The sequence below is a fragment of the Aquarana catesbeiana genome, linkage group LG01 (assembly GCF_042186555.1).
Source record: "Aquarana catesbeiana isolate 2022-GZ linkage group LG01, ASM4218655v1, whole genome shotgun sequence".
Lineage (NCBI taxonomy): Eukaryota > Metazoa > Chordata > Amphibia > Anura > Ranidae > Aquarana > Aquarana catesbeiana.
The window spans coordinates 333,516,168-333,539,191 of NC_133324.1; the positions used below are offsets into that span (position 1 = coordinate 333,516,168).

General features: G+C 40.7%; 1 protein-coding gene across 4 annotated transcripts in view; it reads right to left on the reverse strand.

Annotated features, from left to right (window-relative positions):
• Nucleotides 1-23,024, reverse strand: part of SLC12A6 (solute carrier family 12 member 6) — a 108,607-nt gene that overhangs the window by 62,018 nt on the left and 23,565 nt on the right. For all 4 annotated transcript variants that reach the window (XM_073631447.1, XM_073631439.1, XM_073631464.1 and 1 more), the window contains 10 exons: nucleotides 20,347-20,391; nucleotides 20,175-20,263; nucleotides 19,371-19,493; nucleotides 19,139-19,285; nucleotides 18,996-19,050; nucleotides 18,696-18,826; nucleotides 12,666-12,907; nucleotides 8,380-8,594; nucleotides 8,129-8,287; nucleotides 2,182-2,280 (listed from right to left, as the gene is read on the reverse strand). In XM_073631447.1, the coding sequence (XP_073487548.1) occupies nucleotides 2,182-2,280; nucleotides 8,129-8,287; nucleotides 8,380-8,594; nucleotides 12,666-12,907; nucleotides 18,696-18,826; nucleotides 18,996-19,050; nucleotides 19,139-19,285; nucleotides 19,371-19,493; nucleotides 20,175-20,263; nucleotides 20,347-20,391 (1,305 nt within the window). The remainder of the gene's footprint in view (nucleotides 1-2,181; nucleotides 2,281-8,128; nucleotides 8,288-8,379; nucleotides 8,595-12,665; nucleotides 12,908-18,695; nucleotides 18,827-18,995; nucleotides 19,051-19,138; nucleotides 19,286-19,370; nucleotides 19,494-20,174; nucleotides 20,264-20,346; nucleotides 20,392-23,024) is intronic.

Sequence of the window (23,024 nt, forward strand, 5' to 3'; positions counted from 1 at the left end):
AGTTAATGACACAGAACAAGTACGCAGATCGAGCATTCTAAATTCATTTGTTGCACACTTGTTTTAGGTCAGCCATTCAGTAAGCATTGACAGCAGGGGGTCAGCATGACAACCAGGCAACTAGCATTTCAAAACTAGATAAAAAATGCCAACCATTTTATTTCTCTCATGAAAAGTTTTTTTAACCATCTCCCACCTATATGACAGCTGAGTGGGAGCGCTGCTATCCTGGGTGGACGTTATACGACGTCCTCCCAAGATTGCGCCTCACATGCACCCCATAAGCTGCACTGCAGCGCAATCTGTCTCCTGCTGTGTCCACCGGATACAACAAATGACAGATCAGTGTACCAGGCCGCTACCAGTACCATGTGATCGCTCTGACCTATCACAACAGATCACATGTCAATAGTACACAATGAATGGCTTTCATTCATAGCCATTTATTGTGTACTATTGTGTTGATTCCTGTGACTGGTAACAATGATCACATGGTACAGACCGGGCCAATCACAACCTATCTGTACCATGTGATTAGCTGTGGCCAATCACAGCTAATCACAATAGTACACACTGGATGAATGGATGTCATTCATAAAAAAATGGTTGCTTATGACAGTGATTATCAAAAGAAAGCTTTATTTGTATGAAAAAAAAATTCATTTGGGCAGTGTTGCATGACCCAGCAATTGTCAAAGTGTGACAGTGCTGAAAGCTGAAAATTGGCCCGGGCAGGAAGGGGCAAAAGTGTCCGGTAATGAAGTGGTTAAACACCGTCACAAACAGCCCTTGTCATTCCAGGGAAGAGTCAGGGTTGGGGTTTACCTGATGCCTCAGAGTTGTGGCATTTTGCAAGATAAACAGTGATAGATTTCTAGCACAGGGGAATAACACTGGCCAGAACTTGTTACCCACCTGGGGTATATTTTGTCTTTTCCCTGGGATGATCAGCGTTTTTGGAAAAAGGATGCATGTGGGCTGCGATGGAACACAACTAGTAGTCATCTCACTATTAGCCAGGGGGCTAAATAGGCTAAATAGCTTTTGTTTTTTATTGGATTGTGCTTACTTGCCCCTTTAAGGGAACCTCTTCATTTTTGCTTGCGTTTCCTGCAATTCTGACAAATAAACATGGGCAGGAATCCCTTAAACACACTTATGTCGGGACTATAAACGGGGCAGGAGCCAATAGCTTTCGTTGTCTTAATTTATTCTGAGCATGCGTGGCACTTTGTGCGTTGGATTTGTGTACACACGATCGGAATTTACGACAACGGATTTTGTTGTCGGAAAATTTTATAGCCTGCTCTCAAACTCTGTGTGTCGGAAATTCAGATGGAAAACGTGTGATGGAGCCCACACACGGTCGGATATTCCGACAACAAGGTCCTATCACACATTTTCCATCAGAAAATCCGACCATGTGTACAGGGCATAAGAGCTCTCTCTGCTTAAAGATGAACCCCATACAACAATATATGACTAATATTTAAATTTTGGATTTACAGATCTGTACGTTTTATTGGTATGTACTATTTAGCATGTACCATTTTTCTAGTAACAATGCAGTTCTGTACCCATGCTCATTCTCTGCATCCAGAATAGGTCAAACTCTACATCCTGTAACCATTCCCTCCCTCTAGACAGAGGTGGCCTTTTTATTACCTATTGGGGCACTCAGAATCTGGTGCAGCTGTACATGGTAGCCAATCAGCTTCTAACTTCAACTTGTTTAGTTAAGCTTTGGTTGTAAAACTTGGAAGCGGATTTGTTTATATACAGAGCTGCACTAGATTTTGGACACTCCAGTTATAGTAAATCCCCCCCATTGTGTCCAGAGACAACTGGCTCCATGTGCACTCCCTCTCCTTTCCTCTATGATTCAAACTGGGTCACATAAAAGCCATCAGGAAATGACATGTGTCAAAGTGTGACAGGTACAAAAGGGAACTCTGCTGTGCATGTTGAGAAGGAGAGGGGGCAGTTAGCTTTGGAAATAGCCGCAAGGGAAATAACCACTAAACTTGACTTCATCTTGTCCGAGCATGTGCAAGGTATGGTTCTTTCATTGCATCAGGGACAAGGTCAATGTTGTAAATGACACCGCCTGTTTGTAATTTTATGTTGTAATGTTATAAATAGAATAGAGCCAGCTTATGTTCTATTACAAAAAAAGGATACAAACTAAGGAAGTGGTAAGGATTGCAAGAATTGTGCCGATTGGGATAGACTTTTGAGCATCTTTGAGGTCCCCAGAGCGATTTGATCCAGCCATAATTCCTGCAAAAGAGTAAAGAGATGAATATAGCTGACTAGAACATTAGGAAGATCATTAAACTAGCAGTAGTCACTTCCCTATCCTGTCATGGACCATAGGTACATTTATATCAAATCAGTGTTTGGATCACAAAAAAAAAAAAAAAAAAAAAATCTTGTAGCATAGATACTAGTAGAAACCGCCTACTGAAAACATATACAGAAAGGCTAATGATAATATTCACTTTTTGAACACAAGTCTAAATAAAAATGTTTGCGTTTAATTTTTCCTAGTCATGGTCTTGCATTTGTGATATTTTTTATGTATGTCACATGCTTAAATTGATTCTGTCACTATACTACAGTTACTCAGGAAAGGTATACCTGTAAAAGAAGAGAGTGCAAATACTTACCTCTTCTGCTGCCCATGCTGCTCCTTTAATGAGAAAGCTTCCCCTGAAATCCATAGGGGACACTTTCAAGAAGCTTTGTCTAACTGGTTTCTTATGTTGACTTTTTAGTACTAAGGTGAAGTTTACCCCCACCTCCAACATTCATGCCTCAGTTTTGTAAGCAAAAAGTACAAACAGCCAATAACACAGAGGGGTGATACAAGTGTCCCTCGATGGACTTAAAGAAAAAGATTTAATGGTAAGTACAACAATCTTATTTTCTTTATCATCCATAGAGGGACACAGGACTATTGGAATTCTTAAAACAGTCAGGATGTCCAAAAGCATTTAACCTGAGGGATGGGCAAGAGCCATTGAGAAAACCAACGTATGTGGAGCTCATACTGCAAAACAGCATCTAAAGGAATCAACTCCTCAATCAAAGCAAGAGGAAGAAAGGCCAAACCAAATATGAAAATTGCCATGGCCAAGTGGAGGGCACCGAGGATCAACCTGGTGCTCCAGACCACGACTGATAATCACAGCTAAGAGGAAAGTGCCACTTGAAGGATCGATGCATCTCCAATCAGCAAAGCGAAGGATAAACCAATCAATCATTCAACTAAAAACAGGTAGGACAACACACTACCCAAACAGGAGAAAACCAGACCAACAAAACATTTCTTGGACAACAAGAAATATGGTTTACTGGACTAAGCACCGGAGAAAAAACAGATTCCAAATGGGCCGGTCAGATAGACATACGATGTCTCATAGAAATAAAAATTCAGTTAACTGCAGGAAAAACATAAGCCTAGCATACCTAACCCTTGATTTTAGGGAACAGAATTGGATAAACATAAAATATCTGGAGAAATACCCACCAGTTAACAGTAGGAGGCTTAAGCTGAAGACTCCTAGCCCTTGATTTCAGGGAAAGATAAGGAAGGATGTTACCAAATTAGACAACTAATCTCCCAAGAAATCGCCATGGATGTGAGAGCCATCACAGCATAAAATCTAAATAGGTAGAGGGAAAGAGCCCTTAAAGCGGTTCTAAAATCAAAATTATTTTTTTTTACCCTTAATGCATTATCTGCGTTAGGGTAAAAATCCAGAGCTGTCCTGACTACAGCAGTGCTGCTTTCACTTCCTGCTTTCACTGGAGACATTAAGAGCAGCAGGAGCCATAGGCTGCCAGCAACACTCCTCTGAGGAGGGAACAGGGCATGGCTTACCAGCGCTGTCTGTGCCTTTGGATGCACACAGCCCAGCTTGGGAGCGCTACCCACATGGGTGCCCCCTTAGCACTAGGTTTGCTGAGGGGAACCTGGAGGAAGAAGGAGCAGACAGCTCCCAAGGGGTCTGAAAGGGAGAAGATAAGTGGTCGCTCTGTGCAAAATAGCTGCACAGGGCAGGTAAGTAGAACATCTTTTTTATTTTAAATTAAAAAAATATATAACCTCTACTATAATTTTGGGCAGGAAAAATGAAGGGTACTAACCCAGGATCCTCAGAAAGTAGAGGGTAGGGAGATCAACAACACTCGCATAAAAGGGTAGACAGGGCTGAGAATATACTGTACTCAAGTTAATGTGCAAGAACATCAGGATCAGAAAAGATACGTAGGACTCCTTCTAACCAACAGTAGGTGCTTCTGGGGAATCAAAGCGGCACTGCAGACCTGCCTAAGCAGTTACCAAAAATATGATTCTAAGAATCATCCAACGCACCCCTGTAAGGTGAAAAATACTCCACCAAGGAATGAGGGTTACTAATTCTAGGAATTCCTTACCAGGAATATCCATGTTAAAAAACAGTAGATGGGAAGGAATCTAAGGAGACTTCCCCAAAAGACCGCAGCTCTGCCATTGAATAGACCTATCCCCCAGGAGGGCCTCCAGACAACACTATCCCCCTTAAGAGGAATTGACAGAAGGGAATCAGTGCATCCTGCCTGCTGACCTTCCAGTGGAGTGTAGCATGACCTTCTAGCTATGGATACCTCTTCCAAGGAGGAAAAGGAAGGGTAGTCAAGTGCTGAGCTCTCACTCTTCAATGTGAGAATCATCAGTTGAAAGAATCTGGAAAGCAGTATCTTAACTCTAGGAAAGACAGAAGTAATGAGTGATACATTGTCCAGTGTAGGGAGCACCTAACTCAGTCCTGTATCCAGATGATGTCCAGCAGAGATCAAGGCCAAGTCAGAAGATCGACCAACAGATGAATCCCCTGATGACTCGGAAGCTGTCTGTTCTACAGAATCAGGAGCAGATGGCTGGCAACAGGATATATCCTGTCGCCAGTCTTCCCAGCATGGAGGGAAATCTCTTCCTCCTGGCCAAAGTACGGTGAGTAACATCCAGTTTTTCTTGACTCAAAGAGACCAGCTTGGAGTCTTGCCCAAATTCCAGACTCCCTCCCTGGTGGGAGAGTTTCAAAGGGATTGATGGACAGCACAAGAAGGAGGGAGGCATACTAAATAGGAATTCCTCCGATAATCCCACATATCTCAAAAGACGTATACAGGGAAAAGTCTGTTACATATAAGCAAAAAAAAATTTTTTTTAATCAAAGGTGCACTGAGAGTGCACTTTTGTTAGTACAGAATTGAGCCAAACAGCTCCACTCTAAGATGCCCAAGATTTCTAGCTCTAGATAGTTGGCGAACGGTATTTAGATGTGGCTTGCAGATTACAGTACCCTCTGCATTGCTTGAACTATAAGAATTGGGAAGCATACTTCAGGAGAGGTCTCCTGATCATTCCATAATAGGGATGCAAGGAACAGGTTTTGAAACTCTTGAAGGACATAGAAGAGTCAGGTCCTTGCTACAGAGGGAAGTCATAGGGACTGATCACTGTTGAGTTTGTAGATCATTAAGTCCCTTGAGAGGGAAACAGGTTCAAGGTGTACAACCACCTGTGAGTGAAAAAGACTCCTGAGTTGCAGCGTGAGCAGCTGAAAGAGGTGCCTGACGGCAATGTGGAGGATGGAAGCCTGAGCATCCTAAACTGGGAAGGTAAACTACAATGGATCCATTATGATGAACAAATAGATCCCTACTTTCAGAAGCGGAGGAGAGGGGTTAGGGGACCTATGGCTAAAATGGGAGGTAGGCTTACAAGATATAACAGCAATAGTAGATGAAGGCTGGGGCTCCACTGCTCTATCAACAGATCTCAGAACAACAGAAACAGGAGAAAACTCAACCACCAGTGGCACCGCTGATGACAGTGTCAAGGGCAAATCCAAAGAGGATCATCCATGGGCATACATCACCACACATTGACTTCGTATACAGAAATGATCATTGGAGGCTCTCCCTCTTTCTGCTAATTTTTGTGGCTTCTGTATATATACCTACTATGTGACCAGCTTGCACAATGTTGCTATAACAAAACTGTGGTCTAGTTTGTTTTTTTTCTTGCGACCTCAGTGGTCCATAGGTTTTTGGCATGGCTCTCCCAGTTTTCCCCCCGGTGGTCATTTAAGGATGCGTTTCATGATTTTATACATTGTTCTATTATGGCTATTCTGACAGTATACTATATTGTAAGAGAGTATAGTTCCTTTCTGTAGTGTATCTATACCCCTGAAGAAGAGCAGAGATATACAATTCTCGAAATGCGGTGGGTATCTACATTTTGGGATCTCAAGTTCTGACTCACATTTGGTGGGAATATTGTATATCTAAAAAAAAAAAAAAAAAACTATGAATAGCCTTTGTATCTATGCTATTTAATGTTTTTATTGTGAATGTTTTTTGTCAATAATAAAGCTTTTGTTACTTTTATAATACATGACACCATTTTGAGCGCTATAGTTTTGCACATAGCCTTGTTGCTGTTAAAGTCCCACTCATGAGGGTTCCTTTGCATTGCTTGTACATATTTAGGATGTTGGCAACCACAAATTGCTGCTAAAAAATTCCTCATCTACAGTGGGCAGAGACTAGGATTAATCAATTCCTTATTAAGAGAAAAAAAATGTTCCATCACATCATCAGGAGGCACCCAGGACCCTATGCATCGTTATTAGCTCCCTGAGAGGAATGTTTTTTTACTATGGATGTAGTAGGTTAAGTTAGCTGTCGGCTAATTGCCAGCTCCAATCTCTCCACAGTGACTCACCTGTTGATGATATCCTGCTTGTCAGTCCTGCCTACTTAAGCCATCCACTCCAGATGATCTCTGCCTTCACTGTGGTGACATCTCTAGAGACGCTGTCCTGGGTTCCTGTGTAAGATTTGCTTGGCTGACATTCCTTCTAACGCCAGATCCTGCTTGCTGTTCTAATACGCTCATCTCTGGCTCCCTGACGTTTTGGCTTGTCTGACTATCCGTTCCGGTTCCTGAACTCTGGCTATGTTTTGACTAGGTTTACCTTTTTTTATTATTATTAAACAAGTGTGATTTAACTGTACTTCTGTCTCAGTCTGATTCGTGGTTTCTGACAGTGTCTCAGTCTCACATAATGGAGCTGCAGAAGCTTCCAATGAAGACAACCCTATAATAATATTGGTCCCATTAACCAGGTTACAGGCACAGGTTCCTCTGAAGGGTACTGAGAAAACACCCCTAGGGGCAACAGGAGAGAATGAGGTCACCCATTGCAGCAGGACTGCCCTCTGTGCATCTCTGAAAAGGCATGTTGTGCTGCATAGCGGAAAACAGCTTGGCCCAAAAGGAATTGAGGCCTTGAATAAAAGCAAATCTGTCTATCTTCATTTTAATTATGGCGTCACCAGCAGCATATACTTAGCATCTCTTTACTTCCAGTCTATTCCATTTGGCTGCCAGTAGCAAGGAAACCACCCAGTACTTCAGGGTATGGGGGAGCATGCAACTAAAGGAGGGTATACAAACTGAGTTTTTTTTTTTCCCCATTCAACCAGAAAGAAAAGAAAATTTCTGGTAAGGAATTCCTAGAATTAGTAACCCTCATTCCTTGGTGGAGTATTTTTCACCTTACAGGGGTGCGTTGGATGATTCTTAGAATCATATCGCTGCACCAACACAAGCAATGTGGATAGAGAGATCTCTCTCCCCTCCTCCCCGCCAGAATACACTGATCAGCACTTGCAGAAGGTAGCTGTTAGATGGGCTTCTGTTGAACAGACAGTGGTAAACATGGAACCGAAATTCGGCTGGTTCATGCAGAACCAGGATTATTTTCTGTATGTGTATACCCCATTTTACTCCCCTCTCGCTTGACAACACATATGCAGGCACCTTGCCACTCAGGTACACAATGTTGTTGTGGGGGCTGGGGAGGGAGTTCTCAGCCATGTGGGCATGCATTATTCCAGGCACAGATTCAAAGCAGACTTAGCAAAAGAGCATATTGAAAACTTCAGGGATTTAACCAGCAGGGCAGCTAAAAATACAAACCAGTCAGTGTCAATGTAGACTTTAATGTATGGCTAAGAGTTATTGCATATTTACATATTAGTATGGGCAGTAAAGATGTTTGAATACCTGTAACCGATGGGAAAAAAATGCCAACAAGGAGGGTGAATGATGTTGTAATATCAGCCAGGACATAATCATGGGAAAGGGACCCCACCACTTCAGATGAAGGTAAAGAAGCCTTTTCTATGATCTCCCCTTTTTGGAGGTAACTGCTCCATAGGTTCTCTAACACAGAGTGAGAAAGCAGAAAAACTGATCATCATGGTTTTCCAAGGCAAACAGTAAAAAAATAGAGGTAACACAGCAATGCTAATTACCAGATATGATACCGCTACTCAGTCCAGGAATGCCTGGTTGTTCTGTAACATTATTATGAAAAAAATATTCATCACAGGTAGCATTTAGGAGCCCAAGAGGATGACAGAACAAGTCCCACAAGTCAGACACTGAAGTTATGTTGTCCTTCTGCACGGTCTTGGCACAAGTGCTAAACCCTAGCCTAGATAGTGTACGGTTCCCAAGCAGACAGACGCTGTACAGGAAAAAAAAAGACAAGTTTACAGCTCTACATATTCACCACTGCCTTGCAGACATATTCATATCTCTAAAGTCTAAATATATATTGGAGCGGATTACCTAAGGCTCCAGTCACACTAGTGCAATTTCAGATGCAACTTGCACAGAATTGCATGACAATGGAAATCACTCAGTTTTCAATGGTGCCCACTAACATCAATGCTCAGTATGGCGCGATTTTGGAAAAGGTTCCTATACTACTCTGGTGCGGTTTCAGCTCGATTTTGGCCCCATAGAATATGCAAATCACATCCAAGTTGCACTACATAATGGCACTGAAAATCGGATCAAAGCAGTGTCAACCTAGTCTTTAGGAATTATTTTATGCTAGCCTAGAAAATATTTTTTTACTTTAAACAATTTAAGGGAAATTTAAAAAATTGACCATGAATTCCAAATGAACACAGGTTTGTTAAGCCGAGCGAAAAAATAATTCCTGTAATAAACCAGCCCTTATTGAGTGCAACATAACTCATTTTAAAAGAAAAATATCTTTCGCTGTATACTGCTCTATGTAAGATGTGTTTTCAGTTGTCACTAGGACAGAAAGTGAGGAGACATTCTTGTATAACAAGAGTAATAACCTATACAAAAATGCACTTTGTAAAAGTATAGGCACCAATTGAGATCACGTAAACATTGAACCTGTGCCCAAATCATACACAATACAAGTATTCATATAATCCGAAAAGAATAGTGCAGCGCAAACAACTAAATATAAATAAGTACATTTAAATACATTCACAAAGAGGAATCAAGAGACATTGAGATCACTGTAAAGATGTGCATCCAAATTCAAAGCATGCAGGTAATTTGGATGCACATCTTCACAGTGGCTGATGTCTCTTAATTCCTCTACTTCGTGAATGTATTTGGACTTTTAGACGTACTTATTTATTTTTTAGCTGTTTGCGCTGCACTATAGTTCTTGAGTGTATAGTGTATTATGGTATTGTGCTTTGACCTTTAAAGTGTCCAGCTTGCAAGCTTCATTTAATTGTTTTAAGTCTGTTTGCACTGATTACCCATTCATTTGTAGTTCATATAATCTGAGAAGGCAGTAAAAGGTCCTTGGTCACCTCTGTACAGGGTGGATAAAAAAAAATCAATGATTTTTTATTTATTTTTTTAAATCTGATTTTTTTTTTCATTTAAATTGGATTTCTTTTTTTATCAAATTTAATTTTAATAAAATGCTTTGGGGGTAAAAATCTATCCAAAGACAATTTATTTAAGATACATTAATAATTTTGTTTATTCAGCATGAAATGGAGCTTAGTTATGTAGCATGAGGCTGTATATTCTGCAATATTTACATTTCTAGTAAACTCATTCAATGAATCCAAGACCTGCAAGCTGAGATAACATGAACTGCATTGATGCATTCACACAATTTCACAGTAACCATGAGATAAAACAAAGTTCAGGAATATTCCTTTATCCCATTGGTTTGCAAATCTATGTACACTAAAAACTCTATGATTGAATCGGTTCTGATGTCTCTGTTTTACTAACCTGACAGCTTATTATTCTAAATAGGAAAGCTTAATTTTGTTTTTGTATTAAAGATTCTAACTACCAGCAAGAATAAATCCTTACATTTAAAGAGCACCTGTTATTTCAGATCCATCATGGCAGTGCCTGTTAGCGGGCATCCACTCACCTACTGCCGCCACGTCCCTCACCTTGTTGTGTCACTGCCGCATCACCAGCCACCCCGTTAAAGTGAATGGGACTGTCGGTGAGTCAACAGCAGTTCAGAGGAGGAGCCACTGCGGTACAGAGATGACAGTTGCTCTTTAAAAATGAGGATTTAAATCAAGCCTTTAGTAGTGATTTAAAATCGACTTGATTTAAATCAAATCCACCCTGCATATGTATCTATATGCGTTGTGAAGAAATTACATTTCAAACTGAAAAAAAACACGGGCTCAGATTTTTTCTTCTATGAGAACAAATCATGGTAGGCTGCCAGTCCTCTAATGTAAGTAACCAGCAAGTTTTTTCAGCTGTTAAGCCAGTTAAATATTGGAGCAATGCTTTCCTCTTTCACAAACATGTTAATATCTGCAATTTAGGCTATAAAATTATGGAAAACATCCAAAGCATATACATTTTCTGAAAGCAGAGGCCCTGTAGAATAAAAAGATGGTAGTTGTAATGTTTTATGTCGCAAAAGACAGTTGCACAATTAGCATAATCAATATTTTAAGTAAAAAATACACTTAAATGAATTTAATTGCAAACAGACACAATATAATCTCCAAGATTTTGTACAAAATAAAAGATGGGGCTGTGTTGCATAAGTGGATACCATATATGTCAAGCCTCAACACTGTTTGCGCTGCGAAACAGCCAGAAAATATGGTACCTGGAATCATCAATAGGTTTTGTTTTAAATGCTTTACCATCAGTTTATATAGTTAACCATAAACGAGGGACCAGAATTATTACTCTCACACTGGAGCATGCGACGATACCCAATATGTGTTGTACTATCATTGTTTACATAAATGTGCTCACCCTAAGCACACATTTACATGTATATGTGTGGGCAACGGGCGATGGGTTTCTTTTAATTTTTTTTTTTATAATTTGTAATTTAACTATTTCAATTTTTTTTTAATACTTTTTTTTTTTGTCCACAGCTAAATAGACATCAACCTGCTGAACAAAATAAAAAAAAGTTCCTGTTGTCTGGATACGCCCAAGGCCCTTAGAGTAGAGTAGGGGTCTCCAAATTTTTGGAGTCAGTGGAAGGAATCCCCCCCCCCCAAGGGCCGGATAAAGGCAAGCAAACGGCCGCATGTGGCCCCCAGATTGCAGTTTGGAGACCACTGGGCTAGAGTCTTTGCTCTGATCTTTGGCAAACAATAACTTTATGTTTACACTATAGCGCTGCAATAACAGCACATTTTTTAAAGGCACCCCAATGCACCTGACTTGCGTTGCAGTGTAATGTATGGAAACACGCTAACGTGATTAACGGTATGCTGCCCAAAAATGGTGCATGAAACTCCAGTGTGAATGGACCAGGGATGACCCTTTTAAAACTATTGTATTGCTTGTTAAGAATATGTAAATAGTTGAATGTCCATAGTCTGGGCACAGGAACACTTTACTATTTACAGATAACAGCGAACACCATCTGCTACTGTAAAGTTTACCACATTTTTTTAGCATTTGTGTAGTTGTGGACTTTGTGCTGGTATGTGGATGTTTGTCACAGGTCACGGTTCTGTGCTGTTTATTGACGGTCTTGAATTGCTGAACACTGGCCAAATTAAGTCTGTTAGCACTGATGCTTATATAATTCTTTATTTTGCTTTTTTTTTTTGGAGTCAGATGATGATGAGCACCACCTCTCTTATGTATACCATGGGACAGTGGGTACATTTTTACATAATAAAAATATTCAATCATTACAGCAAGAATCTCAGATTTTTGTTATAAGATCCGTTAAACTGAATCTATGAACCTTAAGGCTGCATTCACACTACAGCGTTTTGAATCACAGGCAGATCTGCCGTGCTGATGTGTGAATGAGAAAACGCGGAACTCGCATTTGAGATGCCATTTATTTGAAGGACACCTCAAATCGCGGTGCGGGTCTGCTGAGATTGTCACACGATAAAACAAGCTGCATTTGCGGATACCCGCATTGAGGAACGCATGTCAGCCAAAAACAGTTCAGGAGCTACTTTGAGGTGACATGCGTCCCGCGATTGCAGCACATTTTATCGCGCAACAATTGTGGCAGACCCACACTGTGATTTGAGGTGTCATTCAAATGAATGGCATCTCAAATGCAAGTCCCATGTTTTGTCATTCACACATCACCGCTGTCAAATCACAGGCAGATCTGCCCATGATTCAAAACGCTGTAGAGTGAATGCAGCCTAAGTGAAAAATACAGCTCTGCACAATCTGCAATAACAATAGTTACAGCTTCTTAATATGGCTCATTTATGTCTTTTTCTATTGACAAGTTCTGTTGAACATTAACTAAGCATGGTTATAGACTTACGGGAATTCAGGTGGAGCAAAGGCAGATTTAAGTGCTCCTGCATAGATGGCGAGAATAGACAGTACGACGCAGGCCAGGAAGAGTGATGCCAACTTATTCACATAGCGTACTCCCACAAAAACAATGACAGACATAAGAATGAGAAATACTGTGCCATAAACACGCATGTTATTCAGCATTGCTGCCGAGTTCTCCGCCACGCCTTCACCTTTAAAAATGACAGCTTCAGGAGCAATGTATACCTGCAGAGAAAGATGAACGGTCACTAAATGCCACGTGTAAAAGGATAACTTAAAATTACTACACAGGCATTTACTAAAACTGGACCAGCTGTGCATAGTAACAAATCAGCTACTAGCTTCAGTCTGCTCAGTTAAGCTTTGAAAATGAAAGCCAGAAGCTGATTGGTTGCTATGCACAGCTGCCCTCAATGACTTTTAAAATACACTGCACATGCTAAAAGTGACTCCTAAAGCCTAGTACACATGGGCCGAATGTAGGGCGGCATCAGTTCAAAAGAAACTGGCCGACATTCAGCCCATGTGTACTGCAGCTGGTCCGTCAGAAGCCGGATTCTGTTGAAGGGGCATGACCCAAAAAAAATCCGCCAATCGGTTCCCGGCTGAGAGTGCTGGAGTGTTCTGGCGCGGAGGGGCGTCACTCTGTCAACACAATATCTCAGCGAGGGAGATTGTTGTACAAACATCAGTTAGTACAGCGGCTCCTCCTGAGCTGTCCATTTTTTCATTCAGCCTGCTGGGTTGAACGAAAACAAACTAGTAGTGTGTACCAGGCTTAAGGCTAGGTTCACATCTGAGCGGGTGTGGAAACGCATGTAAAACACACATCTTCCTGCACCTGCAGCAAAAACGTGCTGCTGTTTAGCAGATGCGTGGGGGTGCCATTAATCCTGTTGGCCCCCTCCGGGACTGGAAACCGCAGCAGTTTCCCTGCAGCTGCAATTTTGGAAAAAGAGTGGTGACTGTTTCCCTGCGTTTTCTGTAGGGACAGCAATGACTGCGCAAATGCAGATGCCATGAAAACTGGCATAACGTGAACCTAGCCTTATACCACAATACCTTATGTGTGGCTTTTTTTGTTTTGTTTTTTGAAAACTTGAAAAATAATTTCAGAAATCTAATTGAAAGTTAGTGAATACTCAACCTTAAAGTGATTGTAAACAACCCGTTCAGTTAAAAATAAAAATGAAAAGGCAAAACATTTTTGTATAGATATAAAAAAAAAAAAAAGGAAGTACCGGCCATCAGGTGTGAAATTTGTTTCCCTCTGAGGGTGTGGGTACTTCCTTGGTGGGACTTGCATCTTTCGCCCAGGTTCAGGTTTTTTGAGGCTTCTCACTGGTTTCCATCACCCTCACACAGCTCCCAGGGGGAAGCTTGGTAGCATGGTTGGCTCTTTATGCATTAAATTTATCTACTTTTATGGATATTTTGTTTTGAAGTTTTTTTTACAAATCTAGTGTGGTATACCCACCCATATACAGTAATCTTTCAACTACCTTACAAAGAGTCATCTATACTACGCCAGTAGGCCAGGAGTTTTTCATCAATTGCATCTATTTGTGCTTCTCCCGAAGAAGTGGGACTCTTCTCGCGAAACGCGTCAAGACCTAGCACAGCCATTCCAGACTACTGACAGTCATCTCTGTGACATATCTAGGTCTCATGGAAAGGTTTATTACATGAATGTAAAATTTACCAATATGTCAATGTCTAATATATTTTCTTCTTCCTGTATTACGTGTTTTTAAAGTGGTTTTAAACCCACTTTTTGGACTTCTACCTATAGGTAAGCCTAGAATAAGGCTTACCTATAGGTAGTGGAAATATCTCCTAAACGTGCGCAGTTTAGGAGATATTTCACTTGTAGTCCGCTGAAAATTCCAACGGCGCATGCGCGGGGAAGAAACTAAATTAAGTACATTTTCTTCCCTAGCCTGTACCATTAATCGCGGCTCCCGTGCGCATGTGCGGGAGTGACGTCACGCGGCTCCGGCGAATCACAGAGCCGGAGTCCGCGGCCCGGAAGGAAGAGGGGCCAGCAGATGGACACTGCCTACACAGGGGACATTGCTGGATTCTTTTGCAGGTAAGTGGCACATAATGGGCTAGTATGCGATAAATGTGTGTTGAATAAACCATTTATAAATGTAACCTGGTACGTTTTGAGGTGTGCTCTTTAAAAGTCCCATGGGCAATTTTGTTTTTTGTTTTGTGCCTACTATTGGGGACTGAGTAACACCTCTACCCATCTCATACCAGCTTTATTCTCTTTATACATTACATCTGAAAGCATTCCATTGCTGCAGCCATGCAATTCAGCCCTGGACTAAAGTTGACGTCAAATGCCACAGGTGTGCATGTTTACTGTATACAGGCATAATATGTTAAGTGCAAACAAATCATAGATAAGTGGTATTTTAATGAAATGTTTTAAATGTAAACTGAATGCACAATAATACTGAAACACCATCTGTCCTTTTAAAAGGGTTCAATGAATATACAAATACAATGTATAACCCTAATTAACCATTTCCTACAACAGTTAACGAGTACAATAAACCTAATGAAAGTCACCGCAGGAAGCCACAATTAGCATAAAAAATAAAAACAAACAGAATAGAACACAGGACAGGACACAAACGAAGGCCTGGTTCACACAGATGTGACTTGAGTCAGACAGAAATGCATGACAATGGAAATCATATTGTTTGCAATTAAATGCAAGGTCCACTTTTCAAATATGACTCCTCCCTCTTGCTAAGAAACACTGACTGGTAAAAAAATGTGAAAAAAAAATAAAATATGTTAGATATATCTATATCTATCTATCTAATATATATATATATATATATATATATATATATATATATATATATATATATATATATATATATATATATATATATATATATATATATATATATAATACTCACCTCCCTACAGCGCCTAGGTGAGGGTGACATCATCCTTCCAGTGAGATCTGGGGCATGTAGAGTAAAACCCAAATGTCTCTTAAAATATGCTAATACTGTGCTGTGGTGTCTTCTCATGAGGCTCAGGCTCCATTCACATTTGTACAACTCCAAAGTTGCACCAACTTTGAAGTGCTACTTTGACGCAACTTTGGATGGGTGCAACTTGGATACGTCTTTGGCTTTGACCAGTGATAATGGACAACTGCTGCATTGTATAACATTCAGGTACAACTTTCATGCAACTTTTGATGGTTAACATTGACGTCTATGGCCCTCAAGTTGCATATCCAAAGTTGCATGACAATTTACACAAGCGTGAATGGAGCCTTAAAATACCTACCATTCTTGGCATCTCATCATTAGGATGATGACATTACCCTCTGAATCACAGAAGCTGGTGGAAAGATATGTATAATATCTATTTTTCACACTTATGCATTTTTGGTGCTTTTTGCATTTTGCAAAATGCAAAAAGCACAAAAAAAATGCATAGGTGTGAACCAGGCCTAAACCAGTTTTTTTTGGAAAGGGGGCACAATTGAAAAATCAGAGCTTGTATGGTGTGCAAGGTCCGCTTTGAGGGGTCTACAGGCATTAGAGAAAAAGTTGACACTTTGGGGGAAATTTAGAGCCCATTCACACAGGGGCAACTTTGGATCCGACTTCAAGTCGCCCCAAGTCGCCCCTAGTCGCCTCAAGTCGCGCTACATGAAAAAATCAATGTAAGTGAATGGATCCATCTTAATGCACACTACTGCAGTTGCTCCGACTTCAGAAAAGGTTCCTGTACTACTTCAATCCGACTTGAAGGCAACTTGTACCCATTGATTTCAATGGAAGTTGCCTCCAAGTCTGATCACTGTTCATACTGAGGCAACTTTACAGGAAGCAGAAAGGAAACAGAAAGTAATTTCCTCCACTAAACAGCCAGCCCCCTCCTTCTCACACACAGCTGATAAGCTCTGATTGGCCACTTGTAAAGTTCCCTGTCCTGCAGGCGACTTCAAGTTGTGTTGTAAGTTGCCCCAAGTCGTGCTGTGATTCATACTCAAGTCGTGTCCAAGTTGCCTCCCAAAGTCGCGCTGGAAGTCATGTTGCCCCTGTGTGAATGGGCTCTTACTAAAACACTCAGAATCTGGTGCAGCTGTGCATGGTAGCCAATTAAGCTTTGACAATAAAACAGGGACGCCGATTGGTTTCTATGCAGAGCTGCAACAGATTTTGCACAATCCACTGTTAGTAAACCCCCCCCCCCCCTTCCTTGCCAGTTACTGTCATGTCAGGCTACATCTTGTCTATAGGCCCACTATGACCCCTGGCAACATGCCCTGGATAAGCCTGCTTTGGGAAAGACAAGATCCAGTTGGATTTTCCAGGCAAATTACTATTACTATCCAGCTGCCACCTATGGTATGTAAGCATTTTTAAACTGGCCATACACTGAGCAAATTTTGGCTGGTTTCTGATGAATTGGCCAAATTTGACCACTGGATTGCCCTGTTGGCACCACTTTCTCCAGTATCCTTTGATAAATCAAAGAAGCCAAGCAGAAAATTATCGGCCAAACAGAGCTTGCATCCAATCAGATACAGGCACTGCTCAAGTATTCTGACAGCCGGCGCCAGCTTTCAGGATACAATAAGCGTAGTGGGAGTTCGTGCTGTTTAGCTTGGATGGAAGAGTCTGTTAGATTTTATTTCTTTCAACCCTCAAGCTAAACAAAAGAATTCTATAAAAAGGTGTGTGGCCAGCTTTAATTTCCCTATAGACGCCTTCATGCAGTTGCATGTGTGTGAACAATCCACCTGCCCTCAGGCATTCCTGCTGTGTGCCACTACTTGTAACATGAATGTTTGGCTTTGATAAATGTTTGTGTTTAATTGAATGGAGGAAAGTGACACTGGCAGACTCTGTTGGATCTGCTTATTGGCAGGAAGAAAAAGCATCCAGCACAGGTTTTCTAACCTGTCTGATTTTTCCCACACAGCTACCAGCTCAGCCATTAGCTTTGAGACCGATGGCCAACCACTTTAGATCACCTTACGTCAGTCTACTTTTAGCTATGTAACCTTACATCTATTTCACTACACAGCGGAAAAAAGAAGACTAGTATAACAAGTTTCTTCCACCTAGTGGGATTTTTATATATGTATATTTTTGACTAATATAACAAATCTTTAGCTTTTACGTGTTAAAATGTTGATAAACACTCAGTGATTACTGTCGCTCATAATAAACTCTACAAACTAACTGGAACTGTTTGTTCTGAAAGAGAAACCTTGGATGACTCTTCTAAAAAGGTGTCCATACACTTGAAAGGCTGGTTAATCATCCAGTCATGATCTTACTGCCCTCAGGGCAAGGCGTCTGTGCAATGCTGCACTCTATAAACTTCTAGGGTCAGTTGTTTATGTGAATAAGGCAGGCCACACACATTTTAAAATGTTATACAATTTTCTTTCCTTTAACCACAGATTGAAGGGAAGAAAATTGCTCGATTCCCCCCTCAACACAGTCATTGTTGATGGGGGAATCCCTCTCGCTGCGCTATTGTATTCTGACAGCGGGAGGTTTCCCAGCCATCGGAATACAATGATCACTGCTGGTGGTTATAGCTGCCGACAGTAATTGAACAGAAAAAAAAAAAAATCAGTTTGTTTCTTCAGTAGAACCCAAAGAAACTTTGACCAGTGTAGTGAAGGGTCCTACACAACTGTTTAATGGGTTTTATTTTTCTCTAAATATCTATTAGGCAGATTTACAAGCACCTTAATGTATACATGTGTCAATTTTTAATTTCAACCACTTTCAATTCATAGACATCACACATAGATTTGCAAGTAATCATCAGAAACGAAGCTACCAACCATAAGTTTGATCAACCATCAGAATTAAGACAAATTGTGAGAAAATGCAATTTTATCAACAGAGATTCGATTTTTCTGCAGGCCATGGCCAGCTTAAACTAACTTACCTTCCAGTACAGCATAATAAAAAAACTACAGTCTGTAGAAAATGTCATCATGTCTTACCAGGAATATCTCAATTGCTCCAAGGATATACATAGCAGTAGCAAAGGTTGTTCCAAGGTAAAAGCAGAGACCAACAGCACCTCCAAATTCAGGGCCAAGTGCCCGGGAAATCATAAAGTATGAACCACCCGCTAATATAAGGGGAAAAAAAAAATAGTGACATGAATGAGACTGTATGATCAGAAGACCATTAAAACTCGACTAAAACTAGATATAGTTTTAGGATAGGAAAAACACATAAAGATCACAAAACCTAAAAAAGTCTGCACAGAACACAGCCTGGCTGAGATAGGACTTTACCTGGTACTACCCCATTGGTCGCTATAGCACTCATTGAGATTGCTGTAAGCAATGTCTGAAAAGAGAAATTTACATCAAGTTTGCACGTGTATCCATATTAACCATTACATCCAAGAACTAGGACATATTTCAACACTACTTACACAGCAGCAGCAGGAAAATACAATGCAGAAGGCATGTAGTATCCCAGCAGTCCCCACTACCCAAGGTAGACGAAGAAACAAGATAACACCAAAAATGTTTTGTAAGCACGGAAGGTACACCCCCATAATTGTTCCCATTCGAGGTGCCTAATAAAACATAAAAACATAGGTGCAGTGAATATAATGTACTGACAAAGTAAACTCAGATCTGCAGTGAAATATTATTTTTTACCTTAGTTTGCTTTTTTTTGCCCTCGCTCTCCTCCTCATGTTCTTTTGCACCTTGAGGGAGGTTAGTGTAATTGGCCAGACGGTTTAAGAGGGAGGAAACTTTGGGCCTTGTGTCCATCTCTTCCTGCATGTAAAAAGAAAGACATACATGTACATTATATTCAGCAGTAAATATTGCAAGAAAAAAAATACAATTCAAGGTTACACAACTCTTTCTTTAGGGCCACACACAGTCTGTGATTTTGAGTCAGGGACCTAGCTAACCTTTATTTATTACTGCCTATTATTTAAAGAAATCCTAAAACAGTGGAAGGATCACAGCCTTTGAGTGCCGTTTTAAAGAATTTCCCAAAAGGGTGGTGTACAATACAAATCCCAAGACCACTATTCATTCTGGAGGTCATTCCTGATGTTATATTCTACACAGACATACAGTCTTTGGAGCAGAGTTTCTCAACCAGGGTTCAGCAGAACCCTGGGGTTCTTCCAGAGGTTGCTAGGGGTTCCTTGTGCAATAAGAAGTTTCTGCCCTGCCATTCCCACTGACACCATTGATCTTTTAGTTATCTGTAAGAGAGCAATTCTTCCTAATGACCACAAGTTTAAGGACCATTCTTCCCACTGACATCACACTAATGTATCTTAATTTGTAGATATGGTAATTTTTAGCAGGGGTTCCCTGAGACCAGAAAGTTATTTCAAGGGTTCCTCTGTGTTGAAAAGGTTGAGAAATACTGCTCTACAGAATATGATCTGTGTCACTTAGATAACTGAGGATTGTATAATGTGACCACCCATCTCTTACCTCAAACAAAGCCAGATTTCTGTCATACGAATCTTCCCCCTCTTCATTGTGATTCTGGTACAGAGCGGAGTTCTTCCTGCGGTCAATTTCTGGAGAAGACAGTATTCAGTCATAACAACTGTCACACGTCTCACTGAGCATAATATCATTTGAAACCAAACAAAAACTGTACCTAGAAGCTTGCTGTTTTCCTCTGTTACTGATGTCTGGCTTCGATCTTTTGTGGAAAACAAAAGAATTAAAATGATCTTTAGTATCTGAAGACTTTACAATCATCTAGTAATGATGTTTAAAAGTCAAATCTATTTTAACTAAAATGTTAAATAATGCTGAACTTAGCCATACACTTCTTAATCCAACCATATAATGTGAGCCCAATGACCTGGTTACACAGATAGAGGTACTTATTAGACGATCATTCAGTTATCGACAATTGGAATTTGAAAAGTAGAGATAGATAGATTATATATATATATATATATATATATATACACACACACACAGTATCTCACAAAAGTGAGTACACCCTCACATTTTTGTAAATATTTTATTATATCTTTTCATGTGACAACACTGAAGAAATTACACTTTGCTACAATGTAAAGTAGTGAGTGTATAGCTTGTATAACATGTATAACGTGTAAATTTGCTGTCCCCTCAAAATAACAGAACACACAGCCAATAATTTCTAAACTGCTGGCAACAAAAATGAGTACACCCTTAAGTGAGAATGTCCAAATTGGGCCCAATTAGCCATTTTACCTCCCCGGTGTCATGTGACTCGTTAGTGTTACAAGGTCTCAGGTGTGAATGGGGAGCAGGTGTGTTAAATTTGGTGTTATTGCTCTCACTCTCTCATACTGGTCACTGGAAGTTCAACATGGCACCTCATGGCAAAGAACTCTCTGAGGATCTGAAAAAAAAAGAATTGTTGCTCTACATAAAGATGGCCTAGGCTATAAGAAGATTTCCAAGACCCTGAACCTGAGCTGCAGCACGGTGGCCAAGACCATACAGTGGTTTAACAGGACAAGTTCCACTCAGAACAGGCCTCGCCATGGTCGACCAAGGAAGCTGAGTGCACATGCTCAGCATCATATCCAGAGGTTGTCTTTGGGAAACAGATGTATGAGTGCTGCCAGCATTGCTGCAGAGGTTGAAGGGTTGGGGGGGGGGGGGGTCAGCCTGTCAGTGCTCAGACCATACGTCGCACACTGCATCAAATTGGTCTGTGTGGCTGTCATCCCAGAAGGAAGCCTCTTCTAAAGATGATGCACAAGAAAGCCCGAAAACAGTTTACTGAAGACAAGCAGACTAAGGACATGGATTACTGGAACCATGTCCTGTGGTCTGATGAGACCAAGATAAACATAGATGGGTTTTTTTTGCCTTCCTCTGGATCAACTGTGGGTGAAGGATTGTGTATATGGGTTCGCATTATTATTATTATTTTGGTTGAACTAGATGGACTTGTGTCTTTTTTCAAATTATATATATATATATATATATATACACATACATACACACACACACACACACACACACACACACACACACACACACACACACATATATATAATGTTCAGTCATATCTGACACTCAGATTCTAGGGGCCAGCAACCTGGGCACTATGTCTGATATGGTTGATGCCCTTTCCAATAGGATTTTCTTTATGATGTAGGCATGCCGGGATGTTCCTCAGTACCCTCAATTACCTAAGCTTGGGACTGGCATGGCGAATGTGGTAACACATATGCATACCCAATTTGTACACATACTAGGGCGAACGCTCTGTTTAGTGTGCAGGCAGCTGTCAGATTCAGCTGCAGTGAGCTGTGGTGATGGGCTGGTGTAATGTCCTTTTCATTGCATCACACAGTTCCTTTTTTTTCTTTTTTTTTGTTGACTTTATTTGCAGTGCAAAAAGTGCACATCATTTCTGCTGCTGCACTGCTGTGCCTACCTATATGCAGCAATAAAATGTAGCACATGTGCATTTTATCACAGCTCACTGCACTGCAACTCCGGGCTGTGTTGCAGTGCGAACAGGTCACATAGAAAACAATTGTTTTTTATGTGCCCTAGGAGTGACTGGCGATTATCCAGTGTCGCTGTCACAGTGTGAACGGGCCTTTAGTATCCTTAGTATGCATGAACAGAAGACACTGAGGGCTGGCTCACACAGGAACGGACAGCTGCTGGCCTGCTTTACCCTCGCAGCTGTCTGTTCCCAACTGAGGTATTGGGCAGTGTGGTGCATGATTCACACACAGCTCCTTTTTTTTTTTTTTCCATACAAATTTTATTTGAAATGTACAAAAGTACACTTCATTGATGTTGCTACGCTACTATACAGTGCCATGTGATTCTGTGTGCTGCGATAAAATGCAGCGCGTGCAGCTCTGTACTGCACTACATCGTGAATGGAAAACACAGAAAACAACTGTTTTCTGTGTGTCCTTGAGGGGACAATGCAGTAAAATGCCTGTCACCTCACTATGTGTGAATTCACCCTAAGGGCTCAATCACACTATGGAGCAGTGACCTGTGTTTTTCTGTATGTAGAAAACAATTGTTTTCTATGTGCCTTGTTCCACCAGTGTCGATGGCACCACATTGCAGTGAAACTTAATGCACTGTGCTGCTGTGAAAAATATGAAGTTCAAAAATAGTAAAAGAAAAAAAAAAAAAAAAAAAAACCGTATTCAGTATCATGTGCTAAAACACACATTGTACCACTCCCTGCCAGAGCTGACATGGTTGTGTTTGCCTGCAAAGTAAAATGCTGCTTTTATCGCGGAAGCTAGTTTGAAAATAACCTTAAACCATTTTAAAAGGTAACATTTTTTT